Source organism: Gorilla gorilla, chromosome 9 (genome assembly GCF_029281585.2).
Source record: "Gorilla gorilla gorilla isolate KB3781 chromosome 9, NHGRI_mGorGor1-v2.1_pri, whole genome shotgun sequence".
Lineage (NCBI taxonomy): Eukaryota > Metazoa > Chordata > Mammalia > Primates > Hominidae > Gorilla > Gorilla gorilla.
In genome coordinates this window covers 112,774,922-112,801,013 of record NC_073233.2, presented here as the reverse complement: position 1 = coordinate 112,801,013, position 26,092 = coordinate 112,774,922, and the positions used below count along the sequence as shown (strand labels likewise).

Here is a 26,092-nt window from a genome sequence, read left to right as displayed (position 1 = left end):
TTCCCATTTCCATGTAAGATAAGTTAATATACATTGCAAATGCATTTTTTGGTGAAATTTCCGTAATGCACTGGGCATGATGGAGGCTCAAATATATTAATTATTTCAACTGAAGCCATGTCATGTTTAACAATATAGAATATGGTGAAAAAAAAAGAGTTAAATCCTAATATGTTATATAAAGAAAATTGTTAAGTTAAATATAATATATAAATATATAATATGTATTAGATATAATGTGATATGTTATAATAATATATTATTGATAAAATATTATATATCATAATAATACAATATATAATATATAATAACATAAATAATAAATATACTATAGGGAATGTAATAATCATCCCAATGGCTGATTGTGAGGGTCTACTATATTAACATTTATAAAATCATTGGTACAGTGACTTGCAAATAATAATAACAATAATGATGATTTATATTGCATTATATGCATTCATTTTTTATTTATAATAAGTGGGTGGGACATATAACCTTTTATTAAGTTAGTTTATATTAGGTAACTTTTTGGACACACCATTATGGTTACAAGGCAGCATTTTTCCACTAAAAAGTTGGCTTTACAATTCGCACAGGGATAATAGAAGTTCATTTCTTTTAGAATCATTAAAAAATTAGAGTAAGGTTGTTGAAAATATAATTCCTGGAATGTACAAGGTTCAATATTCTTTGGATTGGTAGATATATGGATCGGCAGGTGTAGTGGGGGTTAGGAGGGGACTATTAAGCCAAAACGGAATGCTGTCCATCCTGTATGGTAGCCACTCACAACATGTAGCTATTAAGCACTTGGCTTGTGGCTAACAAAACATATTGAAATAATACTTTCTATATGTTATATTAAATAAATATGTTATAAAAATTAACTTTATTTGTTTAGTTTTCCTTTTTAAATGTGGTAGTAAAAAATTGAGTATTGGAAATTGAACACACATTAAATTTGTAGTAGATAGCGCTCTGACAACTACTTACTCAGTATACTCTTGCACAGACACAATAGAAAGTCCACATGAATAAATAAGTAAAACCTTTATCCTAGAGTAAAACATTTGGAAAAATCAAATTCTTTTGACTGTATAAGGAAAGGCCAAATTTAACACCAACATTGTCGAAATATTTTTCCCAGAATGATCAGAATCCATGATTGCATTTTTGGGTGGATCTGCTTTTCTCTCTTTTCCAGTAACAATGCCTCTCCCGATATAGAATATCTCCTAGATATGAGATATAACTATAACCCCTACATGTGACGAAATCTTCTTCCCAGGACATCTTCTCTCTTGATCTTCTTAGGTGATAAATTGGGTCACAGAAGCAGAAATCACAACTTATATTATGTAATATTCTCCACCTCATTCGAATATGGAGGTTGGACCACCTGAGACAAGAGAATTTACAGATGCCCTCAAGCTTTGCCCTCATGAATAACTCCTGAGACTATGTAAAGAAAGAGCTGAAGAGGTGTTATACTGTCTGCATGAAACAGAAAAAAAGAAGATAAATCGTTGCTTTCATTAAGTGCACCATTTCTTACAGCACTAAATGATTGGGGGTGGGGATGGCAGTAACATTTTCATGAATGTTTTCAGCGAGGAAAAGATTATGTGACTTCACACAGACACCAATTCTCTCTCAACCCATGATGTAGATCATTTTATCATGGGTTGAAAGAGAATTGGTTTTCCTATGGCTCAAGTATTTATTTTTGTAATCATTTGGAATTTATGACAATTGTAACTTTAGCCATGGAATAAAAATGTTTATAAGATAATATAGCTGAGTAGTAATTGTTTGCACTCTAGTTGAAAAGTCCAGACATGAAGGATACTTGAAAATATAATTAAAGCTTGAAAAACATTACAAGTTGATGTGTTAAAAATGGTATCAAAATAACTATGCTTCCAAAGGCAAAGACCTTTGCTATATTCATTTTTTACTGGAGCCAATGACCACATCTCTTGATTTTAATGAAATTTGACCTGAATCTTAAATACTAGGGAAGATTTGCATAGGTGTAGAAAAAAAGGGATGAGAAAAGGGGTAGCCATTATTTTAGTTTCCTCTAGAGTACTGAATAACCATTCCAGATATGTCGTTGTCTTTCTCTGGGTTCTTGAGAAACAAGAAGTCAATGTCTTTTGATACAAGTTAGAGCAGAGAGCAGCTGCATGAAGACTTAAAAAAGCAACATTGATAGGCATAAGGGGGTAGAAAAGAAACCTGAATAAATTAAATTCACTGCATCTCCACCTCCTGCAGATCTATCCAATAAAGGAGAGAAAGGACCGCATACGCCTGGTTCTCATCATATGCAATAAAGAGTTTGACCATCTGCCTCCAAGAAATGGGGCTGACTTTGACATCATGGAGATGAAGAAGCTGCTTGAGGATCCGGGTTACAGTGTGGGTGTAGAAGAGAATCTGACAGCCAGGGTAACAACCCCTCAGCCACCCCAAACTCATACATATTGAACACGCATCCTTCTAATAACTAGTTAGCTTTATAGAAGCTCAACAAAGTTTAACAACCTCTGCTACCGTGTGTGTGTGTGTGTGTGTTATGCAAAAAATGAAAGCATTAGATTGGTAAATTTATGTCTCTTTTTTGCTCCAAATGTCCTCTACTCCATAAAACTAGACAAAATATGATTGGCACGAGTTTTCACATTTCTGATTGAGTTTCAAAGTCTGGTGATTGGGATGCAGACCCAAGATTCTCCATAAAATTATATAGTAATAAGTGTTAAACAGGAGTACAGTCTTAAAACAAATATGGAGTCCTAAATTGGTGACCAAAGCTATTCCTACCATTGGGAGTAGGTCTGTAAATGAGACAGGAAGTTCCCAGTCGGCATCCATCTAGGTTACAGTAGAGAGAAACAGTGAAGTTATAAGCAAAACGGACAGCTTCAGAGAACAGGTGTGCATATATGTGTGTCTACATAAGAGTGACAAGAAAGCCAAGAGTAAGAAAAAAGAAAAAGGAAACATGACAGAGAATTGTAGGGTAAGGAGCAATGTTCTTGGGTTGGCTGAAAAAGCCTCCGTGGGGAGATAACACAGACGTTGGACTGGACTACCAGAAGGAGACAACCTTGCAGAGACGAGAAGCTACCTGTGAAAGAGCTGAGCTGAAAATGAAACTGGCACATGAGAAGCACAAAGAGAAGATCAGTATGACACAAGTTTGGAGGAGAAGGGACATAGTATGCAGGTGGAGTATGGTCAGACCAGAAGTTTGATTTGATTCTAAGCAAACTGGGATGGGTTTTACAAAGAAAGCGGTGTGATGCATTTATAACACATGACTCTTGGTAGGTAAGGAGAAAGATTGAGATGGAAAAGAAAAAGGGAAATGAGTAACATATAAAAATATACAATATATAAAGAAGACAGTGTGTCAGCCAGAGAAGAAAATGGCAACCCATAGCCCCATTAAGAAGGAAATATGAAACCATAAAACAGCTGTCATCACTGAGTAAGCACTATGTGAAGCACCATGACCCGGATGTTACATATGTTTCTTGTTTCGCTCATGGTAAATCTAGGAGGTCCCATTAATTGTGATGCTTCTCCGACTGAAGTTAGACATTGCTCTTTTCCAGAACATGAGGTCATTGCTGTGGGCATTTGCTGCCTGACCAGAGCACAAGTCCTCCGACAGCACGTTCTTGGTGCTCATGTCTCATGGCATCCTGGGGGGAATGTGTGGAACTGAACATGATGAGGCAAACCCAGATGTGCTGCTTTATGACACCATCTTCCAGATATTCAACAACCGCATCTGCCTCAGTCTAAAGACAAACCCAAGGTCATCATTGTCCAGGACTGCAGAGGTGGTGAGTGCTGGGACTGAACATCTAACAGTTATGAAGGTGTATGCAGAGGATTGTGATGTTTGGTTTATATTTAGGGGCAACGGTCTTAGACCCCACCCAGTGTAAATAAAGTACATTGAATTCTAAAGAAACTCTACCTGAGTGTCTGGTATAACAAGAAATTGTCTCATCAGCAGAGAAATTTCTGTACAGTTTTATCCATGGTAAGTGGTGAAGGATGTTATCAGAATCCCTAAATCAAAGTTAAACAGAAATACTCAAACTTCAGAATGAAATAATTTTCATGATAGCTTGATTTGTAAAAGTTTTACAGACATTTTGACATTATGTGATTTGAGAAGAATGGCATTTGAAACTGGGGCCATTATGTAAAAGCAGCATGCTTTTTCTTATAATTATTGAGGGAGAAATTATTAAAGAGGTCAGAGAGCTTTAGATTACTGCAGTTTCACTTTGCTCCAGACTTTCAATTGCCTCAAGGCTGGCTGGGCACAGAACGTCATGCCTATAATCTGAACACTTTGGGAGGCCAAGGCTGAAGGAACACTTGAAGCCAGGATTTTGAGACCAATTGATTCATAGCTCTTGGGAGCTATTTTTCAAATGAAAGAGAAAACAGAAATAATTTTTCTAAAAACTGGTAACTACAAGATGATTTCATTATCACCAGGCACACTGTTGAATGACACTTGAGAGAAAACAAAGTGCTATGTATGTGTGTGTGTGTGTGTGTGTGTGTGTGTGTGTGTCTGTGTGTTTGTATGTGTATGGGTCTATGTGTATGAAACTAGTTAGAAAGAACATTGAAAAAGAACAAGGGGATTCTGATAGCCATACTGTAGGAGGCACAGTAGTGTGTAGAAAATTGTTGTCTCTGCAGCAAACCATGGGGAACAGTGGGTCAGAGACTGTCCAGCATCTTTGGAAGTTATGTCTTCACAGTCACCTAAGAACCTGGAGGATGCAGTTTGCAAGACATACTAGAGAAGGACTTCATTGTTTTCTGCTCTTCAACCTCACGTATGCGTCTTTTGGTGGTATTAAGTGATCTGTGGGCCTGAGGCTATCTTTGAATGATTCTACCAAATCAAGAATCCCTAAGAAACAATGATCCGAGGGAATGTTGTGTGCTCTCCCATATTTTACATGATCTTAGATGTGATGTGAAAACAGATTCCTTCCCCCTCCCACACCCATGTTTTTAAAAATTGTACTTTTCTTAAAAGTGTTACAATTTAAAGCCAAAGGCATACCAAATATTAAAGCAACACAACATAAGGAATCCCATTCGCCACACACCATTTAAACATAAATGATGGATTCTGTTATTTATCAAACCCATTTAATGTTTTGTGTAGTGTGTTCATGGATTCCAGGAATGGCTTCCCTCTGTCAAATGATCAATTTCAAGTCTTATTCTCCATATTTCCCATCTGATTCCACAATGAGCAATGCCATTGCATGCCCTACTAGAACTGTGGATACCCTTTAAAACAAGTAGAAGATGATACGGTGGGACTCATTAGGTCTAATCTTGGGGAACACTGGTTAGTATTTCACTTCTAGGTAATTATCTTCAGGAGTATACATTTAACCATTTTTAATTTGTATATTTTTAAGTCTTATTTTTTAAAACCAGTTCACTGAGGTATGATTGACATATATAATGGTACATATATAATGTATACAACTTAATGAGTTACAGATAAGTATGCACTCCTGAAATCGTCACCACAATCTGTGCCACAAATATATCTCTCTCCTCCAAAAGATCCTTCCACTTCTCTGTTTATTATTATAATTCCACGAGTGCATGTGAAAATAACACTTAACATAAAATCTACCCTCTTAGCATATTTTAAGTTTACAATATAGTATTGGTTACTATTGGCACCATCCTGTACAGTAGATTTTCATCACTTTTTTCATCTTCTATCACTGAAACTTGGTGTGTGTTCATCTATTTTGTTTATTATATGGTGAAAGACAGCATGGCATAATCTGCAAACAACTTGGGAGCCTAATGGCCATTTTTTGTTGCTTACTCACTGTGGTAATATGAGGGAGTTTCTTCATCTTTTGGAGCCTCTATTCCTTCCTCTGTAAAGTGGGATAATTCCAGTTATTTCTCAGGCCCCTATAAAAGCCAAGAGAATAAACACAATGTTTGTAGTAGAAAGTCAGTCCCAAGAATCAAAATACAATCACTACGCAATCTCTTGCAATGCTTACAAACTGCACCTTTTGATCAACTGTTGCTAGGTTTTCTGTTGACTTTATGTGGAAAGTGGTTAAATGTAAGGTTGTAAACATGTCGTCCAAATCTGTAAAGATAATTCCCAAGCTATGCTTTTATTAAAAAAAAATCCTCAAAACAAAAATGTAAACAAAAACATAGTGAAGGTCATAGCCCAAGGCATATCCATCTGTATCATCATAGATAACGTGTCCAGGAGAGACAGCACAAGGGGCTCCATTTTCATCACACAACTCATCGCATGCTTCCAGAGATATTCCTGGCGCTGCCACCTAGAGGAAGTATTTTGGAAGGTAAGTGTCTCTTTCTTTTCTAGTCATTCACCCATTTGTTCAAGAAGAATTTGTCATGATTCACCTTTCACTTCGCAATTACAATCTTTGTCAGTCAAGTGAAGGTTCAGAGATACCTAGTTTCTGTCATTCAAGTGTTTAAAATATGCTTTAGGGAAAAACAGTTCCAGGAGATCAAAGTAAAACAAAATAATGTCAAACATAATCTTTACGTTATTAGGCTATAAGTTCTTAAGTTTTAGAGAATGAAAAATATTTTGAAATAATTTTTATTACTTCATTTATGAAATGAATAAAAACTGAGTGGTCTGCTAGGTCACTGGGTCCATCCTGGTGAGAGAGGGGTACATGAGGCATGCATGCCGTCAGCCTATCTAGGACTCACATTTTCGTGGGAGATACAGATACTGAAAATGTGGGTTAATCAACAAATAAGTGTTTACAGACTGTGATACGATCCATAAAGGAATGTGAGAGGGAATAAAGAAGTCGATCTTTCAATGGAGAATTGCAGAAGGAAAGGCTTGCTCCTCCTTGCCCAATTTGGGACATTCCTTATTCCCACTTCTTCCTATGTTATTTTTCTCCATAGATCTTACCTTCCTGCACTCAGCATATATTAATAGTTTATGTATTTGTCTGTTTGTTATTTTACCCGTATTTACTTTCTAACATGCAAACTTCAGGATGATGGGGATTTGCTCAGCACCCCAACAAACCTGGCATACAGTAAATATTCAATTAATCTTTGAATAAATAGATGCATAAATGAATAAACAGAGATCTATTCTATTTAATCTAAATATATTCTATTTTTTAAAGAGAAAACAGGATTGGTATTAACACAGTATAGTGTGGTTGTTTATAAAGTAAAACCTGTAGAGAACAGTATGACTCCTGTGGGAAAAGAAGAATACACCTTTATTCTGGCGTTTAAAGAAGAAAGCCATCCGGGACTGGCGCTGCGGCTCATACCTGCAATCCCAGCAGTTTGGGAGGCCGAAGAGGGCCAATTGCTTGAGTCCAGGAATTTGAGACCAGCCTGGGCAACATGGAGATACCCCGTCTCTACATAAAATACAAAATTTTGGTGGGTGTGATGGCGGGTGCCTGTAATCCCAGCTATTTGGGAGCTGAGGTGAGAGGATTGCTTTAGCAACAGAAAACAAGGTTGCAGTGAGTGGAGATCATGCCACTGCACTCCAGCTCAGGTGACAGAATGAGACCCTGTCTCAAAAAATAAAAAAATAAAAAAATAAAAAAGAAGGAGTATGAGAAGATTGCAGCATAAATTGAGACAGAGTTTCTGTGAATGGAGACCTAAGAAGATAATTTTTTAAGGATAATTAGGAATTAGACATTGTACTTTCAAGGGTATTCTTAGAAAAAAGAGCTAAAAATTCTGGATTTAGGGTAAGTAGCATCTCAGCATCTCATCAATTGGTTCATCCAAAAGACTACAAGATCAGCTTGGTGGGAAATGAAAGTTGTTCAGTGTTCAAGTCTCAAAGTTAAGGTAATGAGACTTAATTCTCATTCAGTGGAGGAATCAGTCTTGGTGGGAGTTGAAAGTATAGAGCCATTCCCTATCCTGGTCTCATGAACAATTTCCAAGGGATAACTGATTGTCTGATCTGTAGGTCAGAAATGGAAAACAGAGGAAATGAATGTTGAAAGGCTTTGGATTAGACATGAGGTATTTATCTTCATGTAAAGGTTACAGTCTGACATGGAGTGTCAATTCTAAGAGGTAGTGTACAATGTTGAGAAGACAGAATACCCATGGGTTTGATCCTATGAAACCTGCAAACTCTCTTCATTGCAGGACTTTCCTGGTTCATGGTGGAAGATGCTTTCTGAGTGTTGAAAAGAGTCGTATCTCATCTATAGCCTACTTTCTTTTTCAGGTACAGCAAGCATTTCAAAGTCCGGAGGCAACAGTCCAAATGCCCACCATAGAACGAGTGTCCATGACAAGATATTTCTACCTCTTTCCTGGCAATTGAAAATGGTTAAGTATTGAGAGTTGTTGGTGGTGTATGAAATAAATGAAAGTGTGATATTGGAGGTGAGTTCCGATGACCAATGACAGTTGAGTACTTGGACGGCCAAATTAGTGTACTTTGTTGATGTAGTCTGGTGACTATCTGTTATCTTTTATTCGATTTTTTTGCATTTGGGTTCCCCCAACTCTATAATTAATCAGGCAATCAATCAATCAAGGACGTAAGGAAAACCAAGGCTGAATGAGATAATAAAAAACCCAGGGTAGCACTTATTAAAATAGAAACATACTCCTGCATCCATTACTATTTATATTCATTTACATCTCATACTCTACCTTTTTCTCTCCTTTTCTTACACACACACACACACACACACACACAGACACACACAGACACAAACACATACTGAGTTACCAAACATTGCATCAATCTGAACAAAAATGAGAAAACAGAGGCACTAACTGCAGAAAGCAGTACTTTGATTTTCTGAGTGAGGATATCACAGCAAATACCACATTACTGGTGTTCAGGTACCCTTACCAGACAGTAGAAAATAAACCCTACAGTGTAGAGTTTGTGTTGATCCAGTCTCTCGTTCTCAGAATGTTCTCATAATGCAGATCACAAATCACTGAGAGACTGTTTTCAGACCCTCAACCCTTTCCAGAAGTTCCTTCAAGCTCTCGTGTTAATAGATATACTTTTATTTTTGTTCTTTTGATAAAAATGTTATAGATTGGGTACATTCAATCTGGACCAAATGACTACATTCTTCACTCATAGCATCTTCATTTAACACTATATCATAATCCTATTATTAATCTCCATCTCAGATACATAATTAAAATTATATTCTATACTCAACTGTGTAAAGGTTATCTCAATACTTCCAATATTTGCCACATAATCTTTTACTCTTGGTTTCTGACACTATACTCCAGTCACAATATTGCATCATTTCAGCATAACAGCTTTCAGTGCCTAATCCATCCAATGGGGCTATATTTGGACATTGAGTTGTTTGTTCGACTAACATTTGCAACATTAACCTTGCACCAGGTTCTGTTCTAGATGCTTGGAGTATGCCAATTAACAAAGTAGATAGATTCCTTACACTCAGAAAGTTTATATACTAGTGAGGAGAAACATTCTCTGAATACACAAATAGGTAAATATATCACAAGCCAAAACACAAAAAATAAAATAAAATAAAAGGCTAAGAGGAAAAATAAATGAAGATAAAGGAACACACAAAATGATGGATGCTGTACTCCTATAGATATTTCACTCAGGAAAGCCTTCCTTGAAATAATGAAATGAGAACAAAGAATGGACAGAGTTGGAAAGTGAACCATATGGTTCTTATGCAGCAAAAGTGTCCCAGCACAGAATACAGCCAGTGCAAATGCCCTGGGATAGCAATGCACTAAACATGTTTAAAGAACTGCAATGAGACAGTGTGAGCAAAAGAGAACATGAGTGGGGAAAAGGGCACAGACAAATTAGGAGAAGCAGTGGGAAGCCAGATCTCATGGTTCTTGGTTATCACATGGTAAACCTTTAAAAATTACTGTCTCACTGAGACAAGAAGCCTTTCTAGTGCTTTAGAAAAGAGAAGTAACATAATTTTACTTAGGTGTTACAAAGATCACATTTTAGTGAAAAGATTAACAGGTCACAGATGGAAGTCAAGGGAAGTGTCAAGAGCAAATGGAAGAGGATGGAATAAGAATCATGATGAGGGATGGGATGAAGGCAGCAAGGGGTAACCATCTTGACCTTCTGTTCTTTCTCTCCCCAGCAGGAAACCACAAGCAGCCCAGCCCTCCTTTATTAACTTCAAGAAACACCTTTACTAGTACAGATTGCATGCTTAACATTTTGTATTTCAATAAAGGTGAAGACAAATGAACTGTCTTTTTCTTTTTCTAATAGAGAATATAATTTCACTGAAAATGGTGGGTGAGTCTAAATGAAGTGGAAGAAGCTAACTGGATTTTTGATCTTTATAGCTCATGTAATATCTGATGAAGAAAACTGACTGTGACTTAGCCCCAACAATAGGATGAAAGAAGATGATGCCGTAAACTATAGTGACGTAGTGCGCCTCATACGCATTAGAATGATTCCCATTAAAACAAACAAACAAACAGAAAACAACAAGTGTTTGCAGGGATGTAGAATAATTAGAACCCTGTGATCTGTCGTTGAGAATTTCAATTGGTACAGCTACTGTGGAAAGCTGCATGACAGTTCTGCACAAATAGAAGTGGAGTTACCATACGATCCAGAAATTCCATCTATGGGTACGTACCTAAAATAATTGAATGCAGGGTCTCAAAGATTTATTTATACACCCACATTCATAGCAGCATTGTTCACAATATCTAAAATGTGGAAGCCACACAACTAACCAATAAATGATAAATGGATAAACAAAATGTGGTATACACTCATAATGGAATTTTAGCCTTAAAAACAAAGTTCTGACATTTGTTACAATATGAATGAACCTTCAGAACATTAGGCTATGTGAAATAAGGCAGCAACAGAAAAACCAACACTGTATGATTTCACTTACATATGAGGTATCTAGGGTCTCAAATTCATAAAGACAGAAAGTAGAATGGTGATGGTCAGGGACAGTGGGTAGGAGGAAATGGGGAGTTACTATTTAATGATCTAGAATCTCAGTTTTACAAGATAAAGAATTCTGGAGGTAGATTGGGGTGACTGTTATGACATTATGAATGTATTTATTATCACCAAACACCACATGTAAAAATGTTAAGATGGTCAATTTGGGGGTATGTTTTTGTTTTTGGTTTTTTTTTTGAGACAGTCTCCCTCTGTCGCCCAGGCTGGAGTACAGTGGCCCAGTCTCACTGCAAGCTCTGCCTCCCAGGTTCAAGCCATTCTCCTGCCTCAGCCTCCCGATAAGCTGGGACTACAGGCACCTGCCACTACACCCAGCTAATCTTTTTGTATTTTTAGTAGAGACAGGTTTTCACCGTGTTAGCCAGGATGGTCTCCATCTCCTGACCTCGTGATCTGCCCGCCTTGGCCTCCCAAAGTGCTGGGATTACAGAAGTGAGCCACTGCGCCTGGCCGGGGGTATGTATTTTTACCACAATAGGAAATTGGGAAAAAAATCGTGTTAATTGGAGGTGAAAAGAGATGGAGTAAATTGCACCCAGGAAACTCTGATCAACTTACACAGAGGAGAATTAAGCTACTATGCAAAATTGATGAAAGAAGAAGTGAGAGTTAGGTATATTATTATTTCAAAATGAATCAAGGAAATAATTGGAAATCACACTATTATCAAATATAAGATAGAATAGGAAAGAGAATTCGCAGTGTGAATGAGCTACATCTCATTTTTCATATGAGACAGTTAATAGCATTGTTTGTAATTTTTATATCATGAAATAGATAAAACAGGCATCATTGGGTGTTCCAAAGATTGTCAGCAAAAAATAAAGCAAATAATAGAGAAATTACACCTAGTTTGTGGGACCAAAGATGAAAAGCATAAAAATCTGATTTTTATTGTAGTGTTTTCTGTACTACTGACAAAACTTTTTAAAATTGTAATCTATCCACATTTTAAATAGTATACAGCCATGAAAAATCAGATAGTGTTTCATGTGTTGATTTTTTAAAATGTTTGTCACACATTGTGAAGTTAAATAAAGCAAATTATCAATAATATAATTTTAAGATACTGCCACTATAGAAAAAAACAATCTGTAGGTAATTATGTGTCTGTTAGTTATCTATTGTTGAGTATCAAAACACCCCAAAATACAGTGGCTTCATACAAGAAGCATTTATTATTATTACAAGGTGGCCAGTCAACTGAATGTTTCTTTTTGTCACTGCTAGGATTGTGTCTGAGATCATCTGTGCGTAGGGTAGGCATCTCTGCTGACAAGGCTGGGATACCCCATAGGTTGGGAAAACACTTGGCTGGAGGCTGGCCTAGGTTGGCCTTGGCTGGGATGACTGGGCTCTTCTTCACATGAGGTCTCTATTCAGCTAGCAATCTAGCCCAGGCTTATCCTCATTTAGCTTCAGGTGTTCAAGAGGAAGAAGGGCACAAAGATTTGTAAAACTCAGACTGGAAACTCCTTCAGATCCCTCTGCTCCATCATGCTGGCCAAAACCAACCTATAAGGCCAGTTCAGAATAAAGTAAAGGCCAAAAAATGCTAGGAGGCCATTGATTAGAGCCATGGATAAGATCAGTATTACATGAAGTGTTTTGTAAAATTATTTAAAATATTACACACAGATACAAGCTAAACGTATCGTTGTGATTACCTTGCCATGTGAAATTAAAGAATCTACATTTTTCCATTTTATAAACTTTTCTGTTGTTTGATTTTAATGGCACACATATATCTGTTTCAAAAATAAGTGAAAGAGTCTCTTGTTCATTTAATGAACAAAAATACATTGATCTTGTGGAAAAACAACATCCCAATTTAAAAATGAGTGGATCAGGAAAGAGAAGAAAAGAGATCACTAATGTGAGTTTCTCAAATAGTGAAGGGAGTATCACCATTTGGCAGTCTTCAGTTAGCCTTTTTCCCTTAACTTCCAAAATCACACTTGCGGGGTTGAGTAAGTATCAGTGAAGTAAAGACTCCTGACCATTTAGAGGCTGATGGCATCAGACAGACAAACAGAGATTTAACTTAATTTATTAACAGTGTTAAAAATAGGAAAACAGAACACAGAGACGGGTTCTCATGCAAGTGTACATGATTTCATTCTGTTCACTTTGTTATGTCAAAAAGAAGAAAACACCTTCTGCTTCCTATTTTCCAAAGGAAAGCAGTGATACACGAGATCAGGAGTCTAATTTTATCTTGGCAAAGAAAAAGAGAATTTGAGGACTGGGAATTTTCCATTTAGGGTAATATCAACAAGCTGGTCCACTGAGAGGAGAGCAAGCCTGTTGAAATTGCTTTTGCTTTCATAGCTTTTTCCTGTCCAGGGAGCAGGAGCAGCCATGGCTGGTGAGTGGCTTCAGTTTTTCTGTTGTTTATGGCTGTCCTTTGAGAAAGTTATGTTCAAGGGAAAGAAGAAGGCAGAGTGGAGGGGGTCTCCCAAAAGCTAACTATTTTACTCTGGGTATGGAGGGAGATATGTCAGCTTGGGGCACAGCACTAAAAATGCAAACCAAGTGTCTTCATTAATATGTTACAACTTCTCAAATGAAAGAGAAATGCAGACATATCTGGATCTCTGTTCTTAAACTTTTCCTTTGATTTTAGACTCTTCTTTTAACTCATACAGACCCGAAATTCTCACCCATTTTATAAGTGTTCTGTTATGGTGAGGGTGAGAAGCCAGGCGGTTGAACAGGTAACTTGCATTTCCTCCACATTTCTGCTCTCTGTGTGAACTTTCAATTACAGCAGCAAATGGGTCAGCTACAATATGTGTGCTCAATCTGGGCATACCGAGCTTCCCTGCCAGCCTTGATAAGGGAAACACAAAAGGTGTTATTTTACAGATGAATGCATTTATGCTACACATATTGAATGTAATGTCTTTTCAAACTAGTTATTGATAAAAGTGAAAGAAAATGAAGAGATCGTAGGAGGTGCAAAGACTAAACTGAGTCAGCTGTCACTAAGTTCCTTAGTGAATTCACTTCGCTTCTCTGAATCTATTTCACCATCTATGAAAATGGAGAGAATTGAACAAGATAGGAGCTTCTCCACATGTGGTCCTTGCACCAGAGGCTTTGGCATCACCTGAGAAATTGTTATAAATGAAAATTCATGGGCCCATTCTCACCTATCAAATAAAAATTGTTTGGACTTGGATGCAGGAAGCTCTGCTTACTAAGCTTTCTAGGTGATTCTTATGCACGTTAAAATTTGGGAACCACTACCCTAGAATGGGGATCTAAAGTTCTGTCCATATGTAAGATTCTATCATTTTCACAGATGAGAAACCATCCAACGGTGTTCCGGTCCACATGGTGAAGTTGCTGATCAAGACCTTTCTAGATGGCATTTTTGATGATTTGATGGAAAATAATGTGTTAAATACAGATGAGATACACCTTATAGGAAAATGTCTAAAATTTGTGTTGAGCAATGCTGAAAACCTGGTTGATGATATCACAGAGACAGCTCAAATTGCAGGCAAAATATTTAGGGAACACCTGTGGAATTCCAAAAAACAGCTGAGTTCAGGTAAGTATTGTGGGGCTAAGAGCTAGTAATTCATTCTTATTCTTTCTCTACTCTTCTTATTCAGTTTTTGTCTTCTTTATTTTTCCTTTCTCCAAGTGGAGAATAAACTATGCCCATCTTAGGACCTTCTTCACCAATCTTTTTTTTTTTTTTTTTTTTAAGACAGAGTATTTTGCTTGCTGTTGTCATCCAGGCTGGATGGAGTGCAATGGTGCAATCTTACCTCATTGCAATCTCCACCTCCCCAGTTCAAGCAATTCTTCTGTCTCATCCTCCTAAGTAACTGATTTTACGGGCATCCTCCACCATGCCTGGCTAATTTTATTTATTTATTTATTTTTTAGTAGACACGGGGTTTTACCATGTTGCCCAGACTGGTCTCAAACTGCTGATCTCAGGTGATCCTCCTGTCTCAGCCTCCCAAAGTGCTGGGATTACAGGCATGAGTCACTGGGCCTGACCTCCTGTCTATCTTATTTAATGTCACAAAATACCTTGATCATCCCCAATTACTTTTACACTGCTGTATACCTTTTTCTTTAACAATACTCACCCTATCACTCCATACAATTTACTTATTCATTATATTATTATGTCTCCCTCTGCTGAAATGTAGACTCCACCATGTGGGGGGTCTTTGTCTGCTTTGTTCGTGAATATTTCCCAAACACATGGAAATGATACCTGAAACATAATAGGTGCTCAGTAAATATCTGTTAAATAAACGAATGGTGTTGGATACATTAAATTCAGTGATAGCCTTTAGCTATTCTGGGCTACTCTGGTTGCACAAAGTGGACGTTAGAGTCATTCCAGATACAGAATGTACAATAGGGGATATCCATTATCTTTTGCTTAGCTGTGGCTTTGCCCCAGAAAGAAATGTCTGGAAATCTAGATTTCTATTTAAGGAAGGAATAGGGAATTCATGGGTTAGTGGGGTATAGATGTTTCCTTCTCTCTGGAACATGGGTTGCTAGACTTTTTCTTTGAAAGATAATGAATTTTTAATCTTTCTGGACCATGTGGCCCGTGTCATGACTCAAATCATCTATTGTAGCTCACAAACAGCAATAGACCATAAGTACATGATGGGTGTGTTGATATGTGTCCCAGTATAACTTTATTTATAAAACTGGGTGTTGGGCTGAATCTGACCCACAGGCCATGGTTTGCTGATTCCTACTCAAGACCGTAATATATAAATGAGTATATTCCCAATTCTTGGATATGCATCAAGAAAAGGCCAGTGAGCCACGATGTTTAGCCATAACCTCTCCCCAGAGGTGGCATTTCAGTACATACTTGAACTGTGGGGAAGGAGTTGTGCCAAACTCTGAAACAAAAGTGTTCTCTAGAAAGGGGAAACAAGAGCAAGGACCCTGAGACAGTAATGCTCTTGCTGTGTAAGAGGGTCACAGCCAATCTGACTGGAGAGTAGGAAATTAGAGGGAGTATAAATGGAGCTATTAAAGAGTCAGGCCGGGATTTTATTTGCAATATAAAACGTTGCAGGGTTTTGTTTTTGCTTTTTTTTTTCTTTTTTTTTGGAATCTTTTTTAGACAACTGTTTATTAGCAGTCAAGGATCCTTACAAATTCCAGGAGTGTTGCATAGCCTCTGCTCTTCCTGGCCATCTATTACAGTTAACATCCATTTCTAAAACAAGTGCTTAAACTTGTGTGAGTATTAAAGAATGTTTTTATGAAAGCTAAGTTTTATCTTAGTTTACATAAAATAAGTTGACATTAAAAAGCAGAAGTAATATGACATATGATAAATTGCCCTGAGTAAGAACTTGGTACACCCTTTTACCAAAATGTAAATAAGGTGTTTCCAACTAAGAGTTTTTTAAAAAATAAAGGAGCTTTTAATCTCCCACTTTTCTTTCTCCATCTCTTTCATTTTCCTTTTCTTATCATCTGTTTTATTTTCTTTCCCATTGACATTCTTTTTCTTGTTTCTGTTTTTTCCTTCTTTTTTTCTCTGTTCTTTTTCTCCTTCTTTCCCTTTACTTTCTTCCCTCCGTACTCTCAATTCTCCCTTTAATTTCACTGCCAATGTTGAAATCATTACATGCTAATTGAGCCAAGTAAGTTGTAACTGCAAGGGCATGTCCTAATGTCTACAGCAGAAAAATGATAAATGATGCATCCTGCCTTCATTTACACTACCTTAGAAGCTGTTAAACGAGGAGTGATAGGATAAGCGTCGCATCACAAAGGCCAGTTGAAAGCGGTTTAAATATTTCAGTTAGAAAAACAATAGCTTTTAGACCGGGTTTATGGCAATAGAGCTGATGAAAAGTTGTTAAATTTGAGACCTAGTTTTGGCAGCAGAATCAATGCAAATTGACTAATGGATTGGATATGGGATGTGAAAGAAAGGAAAGAATTAATAATGACTAGGTTTTTGGCTTGGCAACTGGGGTGTATGGTGCCATTTACTGAGTCAGAGAAAACAGGTGTGCAGGGGACACAGATTTGAAGGAATACACAATATCAGGGTCCTGTTTTGTATGCTTACTTTGGAACATGTGGTACCTCCAATGGTGGATGTTGAATAGGCAAATGAATGGGCTCAGAGAAATCTGGACTGTGAAAAATCTGGAGATTCGTCAGTATGTAGATAGTTTTTAAGATATTGAGACTGGAAGATGCCACGTGGGAAAGAGCATTGATAGAGAATAACAGAGTGTCTGGCATAGAAAAATACAACTTTTGGAGGCATTGTGGGAGAGGAAGAACCGACAACTAAGACAGACAGAGTTAGGAAGAATGGCTGGAAAATGCAGCATTACAGAAGCCTAGAGAATGCCATGTGAATGCTAAGAAATCAACATATAATCAGTGGTAGTTTGATAACTATATTTTATTTAAGGATTGAGGATAACAGCTGGATTGGATTGCATACAAAAATCATAAGACAGAAAAATTGGAAATAGCAAAAAACAAAATGATTTTCAGGCATTGTGTAGAGAAGTAAAGTAGTGAAATGAGCCAATAATTGGCAAGGAAACAGGAAGGTTTTTTTAAAAAAAATGATAGATATTAAGTCATGCTGCTGTCAATAGGAATAAGTCTGTGGGAAAGAGGAAGAGAATGATGTCATAGAACCTGAAGCTGAATAGATACCTGAGAAAAACCCTTGCTGGTGGGAGGGGATGGATTTGAGAGCTCAGGTAGAGGCGGTGACCTTAGATAGGAGGAAGGACACATATTTTATGTAGTCAAAGAGAAAGTAGAGGAGGTGAGCAGAGATGTAGGCAAATTAATGGATTTGGTGGTTAAAAGATGAAATATTTCTTACCCAAAACTATGAAAAGAAATAGAAGGTTTGTTGCCCTAAGGGAACAAAGAACCAGGGGATACCTTGTAGCTATTTTCAAGTATTTGAGGATAACTATTCACTAACAGAATTTATAAACTAGCAATCTTGGTAGATACTATTCTAATATACTGGAAATACAAAGATAGAAGACCATCTTTTCTATCCTAATTAAGTTAATAATACAGTAAACACAATTAAAGTACAACGCAATAGTTGTTTATGTTGAAGGTATTTTCATGTAAGAATGAAAAAATAGGGAAAGACATGTTGATCATGGAAGAATTCATGGGCTTTTACAGGGAAATGAATTAAATGTTTTCTGTATGATTCTGAGGTGGGAAATACATATCAATACCTAGAAGGTACACAGATTGTAATACACATAACTGTTCAAGAATGCTTTGGAATGTTTTGAGTTCCATGAAAGGGGAGATGTCTCAGAGAATGGTAATAATAAAGAAGGGATATTTCAAGTGACATTAAATATCTGAGTAGTGATTCCACTAGGCTAGATAAACATTACACTTCCTTCTGAATCTTAGTTTCTGTGTTTATATGATGCTAATGTGTTGGGTCTGAAAGATAAGTTCATGCCATGAGCACTAACAAAAACACAGAAGTTGATAACCAGGTCAGTAAGAAGCAGAAGGAAAATAGGGATGTACTCAATATTTTTGCTTTAGGCATTTTAAATATGAACAATTTTCTCATTTTATGAAACTTTTTCATGGACTGGCAGTAAGCAGTTTTGAGGAATGAGAGCCTAGCAAAAGGATCTGCAGTGTTGCAACGCAGCAGACATTACTGCTTACTATGCTACAGAATTTTTTTCTCTCTTTCAGCTCTTCTGGAAATCCAGGGTGCCCAACCCAGTGGCAAGTTAAAGCTTTGTCCTCATGCTCACTTCCATGAACTAAAGACGAAAAGGGCAGATGAGGTGATATGCTTTGAAATACGGAGACACAAGATTACTCATTCAGACAAGACACTGGGGACTTACTGGGATGCTTTAGCTCTCGTCACAAAGGCCTTACGATCAGGAAATTATCTAACCAATTGGTCTTCACATTACATTTTCTGTTTCTTCCATCTTATTTTGGGACACAGTCTAAACTCTCCACCACCTAACTTAAGCCAACTTCATACAGTGAACACTTACACCGCATACATGCTTTCAGTCTGGTTTTCTGCCTCTTTCCTCACGAGGGTGTATTTTCATGCAGAAACTTTGTGTCACTTACTCTATATTTATACTGGCCTGTTGTGTATGAACTTTGCAGGCAAAAGAGAAAAGTCCTGGGGAAAGTCATTCTATGTGTATTAATTGCAGATATATCCAGTGATGGAGAAAGAGGGGCAAACACGTCTGGCCTCAACATCTGCAACAAAGAATTCAACTACCTTCATAATCGAAATGGTTCTGAACTTGACCTTTTGGGGATGCGGGATCTACTTGAAAACCTTGGATACTCAGTGGTTATAAAAGAGAATCTCACAGCTCAGGTAATGGCTCCAGAGAGAAGAACAAGCTGCTTCCCCTCCACCCCCACCTTTAGACAGTTTTCAACCTCTTAATTGGCAGCTGAAAGAGCAAGATGTATGATATTACAGGAATTATATTTTCTCCAGAATAGGATCCCCTGGATTTTAGCCTTCTCTAATGCACAGTCTTATAGCATATGAGTATGTGTATGTGTGTGTGTATGTGTGTATTTACAGAAATTCTACGTAGCAGAGTTTTAGTAAAAACATTGGGTCTTTCAATGTTCACAATCTGGGAGACAGCTACTACTTGATGGTCTGCATAAGACAAAAGCTCTGCACCCTGAAATGTCTGATACCTACAGAATTATCTTGTGAGATTTTTATAATGTCATGAGCAAGTGTCTTAATGTAAAGGCAGGTATAGGGGGAACAAATCACACACACACAAATACGTAATGAAACAGTTGTGTTTCTAGCTCTATTTTGCAAAACTTTAGAGAGACCATTTTAAACTAACTTTCTGCTGCTCCATAGTGAATGAATTTCATATTTTTAATATTTGTCAGTTTTATCTTTTAAAATAAAAACTTACAAGAATTCCATTGTTAAACAGATTATAGCAAAATGGTCCTATTGGTGTATTGTCATCTCACTTGGCCTTCATTTTATCCTATCTCCCAGCATCTTCAGAAACCTAAGGTTTTACTAAAAACCACTGGGCAAGATACTACATAAAAACCCTACTAACTTTAATATTCTATACAGCTAAATTTTCTAGTTTTATGTCAGAACACTGTTTATCTTATAACCCTATTCAGTCGAAACCATCTGATTCCTTAGTGCTGGCTCCTTTTTGTGAACCCTACCCATTATTTGATTACAAACTACATACACATGGAGACTTCCTCGATAGTGACTCGAGGGTCTCTTTCAGGAAATGGAAACAGCACTAAGGCAGTTTGCTGCTCGCCCAGAGCACCAGTCCTCAGACAGCACATTCCTGGTGTTTATGTCACATGGCATCCTGAATGGAATCTGTGGGACTAAGCACTGGGATCAAGAGCCAGACGTTCTTCACGATGACACCATCTTTGAAATTTTCAACAACCGTAACTGCCAGAGTCTGAAAGACAAACCCAAGGTCGTCATCATGCAAGCCTGCCGAGGCAGTGAGTCTCCAATTAGAAAGCTGTAAATCTTGATTTTGAGACCCCAGGGAGTGGCTGTGCACTTTTAAAAATTAGCCTGGTGTTCATTTTCTTAGGGATGGGCAAGAGAAACAACATTTCAGTACTACTAGGTCCAGTGCACTTCGAAATTGTATTAAGTCCCTACCATTTTTTAAAGAAACTGTAAGTACAATAATTGGAAACATCCCAATCATCTGGGACTATGTTGTCAACATGGTTGTTCTAAACTCAAGTGGGCTCTGTTTTGTTCCCGGTAAGTGAGGCGGTATTTCTAGTAGTAAGGTAAGTACCTTAAGTAATGTCATGATCAAGTAATACATGATTTTTAAGTAATGCCATGATAAAATGTACTAAAGTAAAGGTATTATGGTAAAAGAGACAGTATTGTGTATGTGTATGCATATGCGTATGCATATGTATATGTGTGTGTGTATGTCTATGCATATGTGTATGTGTGTATGTGTATGTGTATATGTGTATGTGTATGTGTGTGCATATGCGTATGTGTGTGCACATGTGTATGTCTGTGTGTATGTGTGTGTATGTATAAATATCTCATCTTTCATAAGACATAATGTCTCTCTCAGATGGTGCTGGGATTGTTTGGTTCACCACTGACAGTGGAAAAGCCAGTGCAGACACTCATGGTCGGCTCTTGCAAGGTAACATCTGTAATGATGCTGTTACAAAGGCTCATGTGGAAAAGGACTTCATTGCTTTCAAATCTTCCACACCACGTAAGTGATTTCAGAGAGAATAATTTCTAAATTTCTTAGTAGGTTTCTAGATAGTAGGCTTGGCTATGATCATATCTTATCACCAAAAAGAGCATTTCTTCTCTAATTACCAGGATATTTTAGGTGGAGAAAAGATTTAAAATGCTGAGACTTTCATAATTAGAAAGCTATAAATCTTGATTTGGGAAGAAACGTTCAAAGTTAACAGGACTTTGGAAGGACTTTGGTGAGCATCAAGACTTGGAATAATCTAACTACAAAAAGTGAGGCATTATTTGATTTTGTTTTTAGAATGTCGCAATGGCACAGAAAGGTATCATTTTCTCACAGTGTAGCTCCACAGACACTTCCCAGCAATTAAAGAAGCCAACCACTAAAACCATTATACTTGCTCCACACATCCCAGTAACTCTTGACCTATTATTATTAATCTAGTTTCAGGAAACTAGTTAACATTTAAATGCCTAAATGTTAACTAATTTAGGATAGTGAAGTCACTGAATAAAAAATCAGTCCTTTGGCAGGAAAGTCATAATACAATGGAAAAATAGAGAATATTCTTGACTGCTCATGGTCAGAATTGCAGGAAATCTCTTTAACAATCATCCACAATATTATTCTATCAATGATTTGGAGAACAGGAGCCATTTTTAAATACCTCCTTTGCACAGTTCACAGTTCTAAATGCTCTGATTTAGGGATTTCAAATTTTAATCAACATAGAAATCACTTGATTTCTTATTCAGTAGTTTGCTTATTCAGTAGATTTCTTATTCAGTAGGTCTGGGGTGGGGCCTGACTTTCTGCCTTTCTTAAAAGCTTTGTTGTGATTAGGGCTGTTGTTTGTGGCTGCATGTGAGCACTGAGGGACTAGAGGACACTCTGAGTCCAGCCTGGGGAATAAATAACTAGAGTAGCTTCCCTTGTATTCATGTAATGTATTCGAGTTTTAATAAGATTTTATTTGAATAATAAGTTCTACACTTACAGCTGTTGAAGGAAGTTAAAGAGGTATACAAGGCCTGGTACAAATTTTGAAAGTATACTTAATTTAGTTGGGGAAATACAATATAATATGCAAAATTGTTTCTTTCTCCTTCCTTTCTTCCTTCCTTTCTTCCTTCCTTCCTTCCTTTCTTCCTCCCTCCCTCCCTCTCTCGATCCCTCCCTCCCTCTCTCTTTTTCTTTCTTTCTTTTCTTTCTCTCTCTTTCTTTCTCTTTCTCTCTCTCTTTCCCTCTTTTCCTTCCTCCCTTCCTTATTCCCTTCCTTCCTTCCTTCCTTCTTTCCTTCTTTCTTTTACATGTAATTGTGTGCTAAGCCTGGGCTTGGTGCAGGACATAGGATACACAATTAAAGCAGGTATGGTTACTGAACTTCATGGAGTTTGCAGTCAGAAAGGCAGGCACTAACTGTGGGAAAAACAAAGTTACAATATAAGAATAAATAATAATTGTCAACTCGGGTAAAAGCCTTAAAAAATATGTGTTCACATTTGAGAAATGAAGGAGTTAACAAATGAAGGGTAAGAGCAGAACTTTTTAGTCAGGAAAGGCAGTGCGTATGGAGAACTTACAGACAAAAAAGGAGCTTAGGAGAGGAGGCTGAGTGGCTGGAACACAGCATCAGGAGAGATGCTAGTGGAGAGGCTGGAGAGTGAGGCAGGCACTGAAACACCTGAGGGCTTATATGGTCCTTCATACTAATAGTAACAGGAAATTCTAGTAGGCTGTAAGCAATTAAATGATAAGATTTTTGTTTTTGAAGACCATTCTGGAGGTTCAGTGTGGAATACATTATAGTACAGCAAGAGTCGATATATGAGGACAGGTTAAATGCTAGCACAATATTGCAAGCCATAGATGATACTGATAGTCTTGGGATGTAATAAGTTGTATCTAAGAAACAATTAGTATACAAAAATAATATGACTAACCACCCAGTGGTTTGGTGAATATATGTCAGGTGAACAAGAAGGTGTGATAGAAGTGACTCCAGCATGCAAGTAAATGGTGGGGCATCAATTAAAACGTGAGTTTTGCAGTAAGTTTTGAGGTGCTTTGGCATATTTTAAGATGAAATGAAGAGTAGAGAGCGGCACAGTTGTATATTTCAGAGGAGAGATTTGCATTCGGGATAAAATTTTGAGAGATGCTGCCCTAAGGATAATATTTAATATCTTAAAAATGGATGAAATCATCTAAGAATTGAGAATCGCATGAGAAGAGGCCTTGAAATGGAGGTTAAAATTACCCTAGAGTTCAATATTAGAGAAATAGGAACCAGCAAATTTGACTCACAAAGTAGAATCAGAGAATAAGAAAGTACACAAGGAGTATGCGTTGTCAGACTTTAATGTGAATGAAAGATCAGGTGAAGGTGAGGCTTGAGGAATGACTATTCGATTTAGTAACTTGGAGGTAATGGTTACCTTGGGGAAAGCCATTTGGCAAAGCTGATGTTAGGTATAGGAAGGAGAAGCCTGATAGGAGTGAGCAGGATAAGGGAAATGGAATGGTGAATATAGACCGAATTGGAATTTTGACTTTAAAAAGTAAGAAGAAATCAGCAGCTGGCGGCAAATAAAGTAGTAGTTAGAGAAGTATTGCCTTTTTTTTCTAAATTATAGGAGCAACTTGGTCATCTTGAAATGGTAAACAGAAGCAGTCCTTGAAAATATTTTTATACAACATAACAAAAAGTGCAAAAAAAATATAGCATGAAACAAGTCAGGATGACATTCCCAGAATCCAGGAATGTCAAGGCTGTATTATTTTTCTGTTATGTAGTTAGTGCTGAAAGGACTTACACTCTTTTCCACTACTTGCAAACCCAGAGGATATCACTTCAGTCTAGCCTACTAGAAAATCAAGGTGATTTATGAGTGAGGAAGGTCCATGATGGCTTTTTCTGGGCCTGGTATGGAAGTTGGAGGTCCATCTTTATTTAGCATTGGCTTCCCTCTCTTCTCCAAAGAAACAAAATCAGATTTTTTTTCCCAAAGTTATGTCTCCAGGAGTCTTCCACATGTATAAAAGATCACATCCTCCAATATTTTGATGCCTTTTATTTGCAGATAATGTTTCTTCGAGACATGAAATAAATGGCTCTGTCTTCATTTCCCAAATTATCTACTACTTCAAAGAGTATTCTTGGAGTCATCATCTAGAGGAAATTTTTCGAAAGGTAGGGTCTTCTTTTATTTTCAATGTTATGCCCCAGAAAACTTTGGAGAACCATTTGTGAATTTTTATAAGAAATCCCAAAGCTCTTAATTCATCTTGACAATCCTTCCCGTACTCCAAGTTTATTCAAAGATGGGGTCTTCCAAAATACTACATAGAACCAGTGTGGGTTTTCCCAATAACCTGACTCTGATAGCTTTGTTCACCCAGGAAATTCTTTTTAGAGTAACAATTCATTTGTGAATGTGCTATATCTAAGGAAAAGCTAAAAATATCTTCTGTTTACATTACTTAGCTACAACCTTAATACACACCATGACTTTTCTCACTCCTGAAAGAGTCAGGTTTTCCTTTTAGAACATCTCTAAAGGCTTTCTTTACTACTTGAGGTTCAACATTCATTTGAGACCCCAAATGTACTGACCCAGTTGCCCACCATTGAAAGACTATCCATGACACGATATTTCTATCTCTTTCCTGGGAATTAAAACTCATAAGAAGCAACTCAGGTAAATACATTCTAGAAGTGGATTTGGGTGCTCCCTGCTTAGTCTATTCAGAAAGTCTGGATAGAACGGAGAATAATGATGGCATGTCAGCTGCCCACTAGTTATAGAGGCTCGTGTTATTTGCCTTTTCTTAGTGACCCCCAGTGAAACCCTGGTTTTATATGACATCAGTCATAGTACAATGGTTGTATAACTAATGGTAGCCCAATAGTGGTCAGCCAGAAGATCCTTTATGTCTAATTTCCCTCAAGGAACTACTCAGCGAATGGGGAATATTGGATTCTGATGTATGCAGAAAGTAAAGTCATTGGAAATGTGATGTATAGCCAATGTTTGTCTCTCTTCACCCAAAAGTCAGTTTTTGTGAGTCATGTTCTCCTCTCTTTGTGATGAGGCTTTCCTGTACCATATGTCCCACTAGCTGCTAAATCTATGCTGAGGCAATGAGACCCTAGTACAGATCTTCCCATTTGGGGATGACAGATCTGTAGCCCTTTTGTAAAAGTATTTCTCACAGTAGACATTAGTTATATTTACATCTTACCGAAAATAGCCAGATTACTCATGTTCCTTTCTTCTACTTTCTCTAGGAAAATGAAGGCATTATGGTGTCTATGAATCTGCTATTAGAAAAGGTCAATTTTTGATTAAGAATATTTTTATACCAAACTGCTCAGCTGTCCACCTTTTCAAATACCAGGCTAAAATCAATCTCATATTTTTGCTAAATTAATGCTTAATAAATTTTTATTATAAAATTGTGCTTGTTTTCTAATTTTGTCATAAAGTAAGTCATGCTTATATGAGAAAAAATTAAGTATTAAAAATCATAAAAAAATGAAGAAATAATCATCATCAACCTTTTTAAAACTATTCATAAAAACTCAAGTTTTTTATATAGCTTATTTATTTTGTATATACAATTTTGTGTGCTTTTATTATATTGTTATAACATTACTACTAGTAATAAAACTATCCTAAATATAACTTTTAAGTTTATAATATTCGTCAGGTATATATAG

General features: G+C 37.0%; 2 protein-coding genes and 1 long non-coding RNA gene across 3 annotated transcripts in view; 2 read left to right on the top strand and 1 right to left on the bottom strand.

Moving 5' to 3' along the window:
• The window catches only part of LOC129525581 (uncharacterized), a 529,016-nt gene that overhangs the window by 32,760 nt on the left and 470,164 nt on the right, over positions 1-26,092 (bottom strand). Inside the window, exon 3 of the long non-coding RNA XR_010129190.1 lies at positions 5,913-6,000. This is a non-coding gene — a long non-coding RNA (uncharacterized lncRNA). The remainder of the gene's footprint in view (positions 1-5,912; positions 6,001-26,092) is intronic.
• On the top strand, positions 1,387-9,092 carry LOC101139012 (caspase-4). Its single transcript, XM_063693491.1, is given in 8 exon segments — positions 1,387-1,485; positions 2,284-2,457; positions 3,630-3,816; positions 3,819-3,863; positions 4,744-4,842; positions 4,845-4,883; positions 6,304-6,413; positions 8,321-9,092. Coding segments are annotated over 8 exon segments (852 nt in total). The 3' UTR covers positions 8,420-9,092.
• Positions 13,372-25,204, top strand: LOC101137790 (inactive caspase-12). The gene is made up of 7 exons (XM_004052050.5): positions 13,372-13,445; positions 14,385-14,636; positions 19,297-19,469; positions 20,386-20,620; positions 21,229-21,378; positions 24,453-24,562; positions 24,951-25,204. Exons 1-7 carry the CDS (start codon positions 13,439-13,441, stop codon positions 25,047-25,049), a joined length of 1,026 nt encoding a protein of 341 aa, XP_004052098.2. The 5' UTR covers positions 13,372-13,438; the 3' UTR covers positions 25,050-25,204.

What these genes read in the sequence shown, in the direction of transcription:
- LOC101137790 (XM_004052050.5), top strand. An exon ending in TTTCAAATCTTCCACACCAC is followed by an intron (nt 21,379 to 24,452) that starts GTAAGTGATTTC and finishes TTTTATTTGCAG; the next exon opens with ATAATGTTTCTTCGAGACAT. An exon ending in TAGAGGAAATTTTTCGAAAG is followed by an intron (nt 24,563 to 24,950) that starts GTAGGGTCTTCT and finishes TTACTACTTGAG; the next exon opens with GTTCAACATTCATTTGAGAC.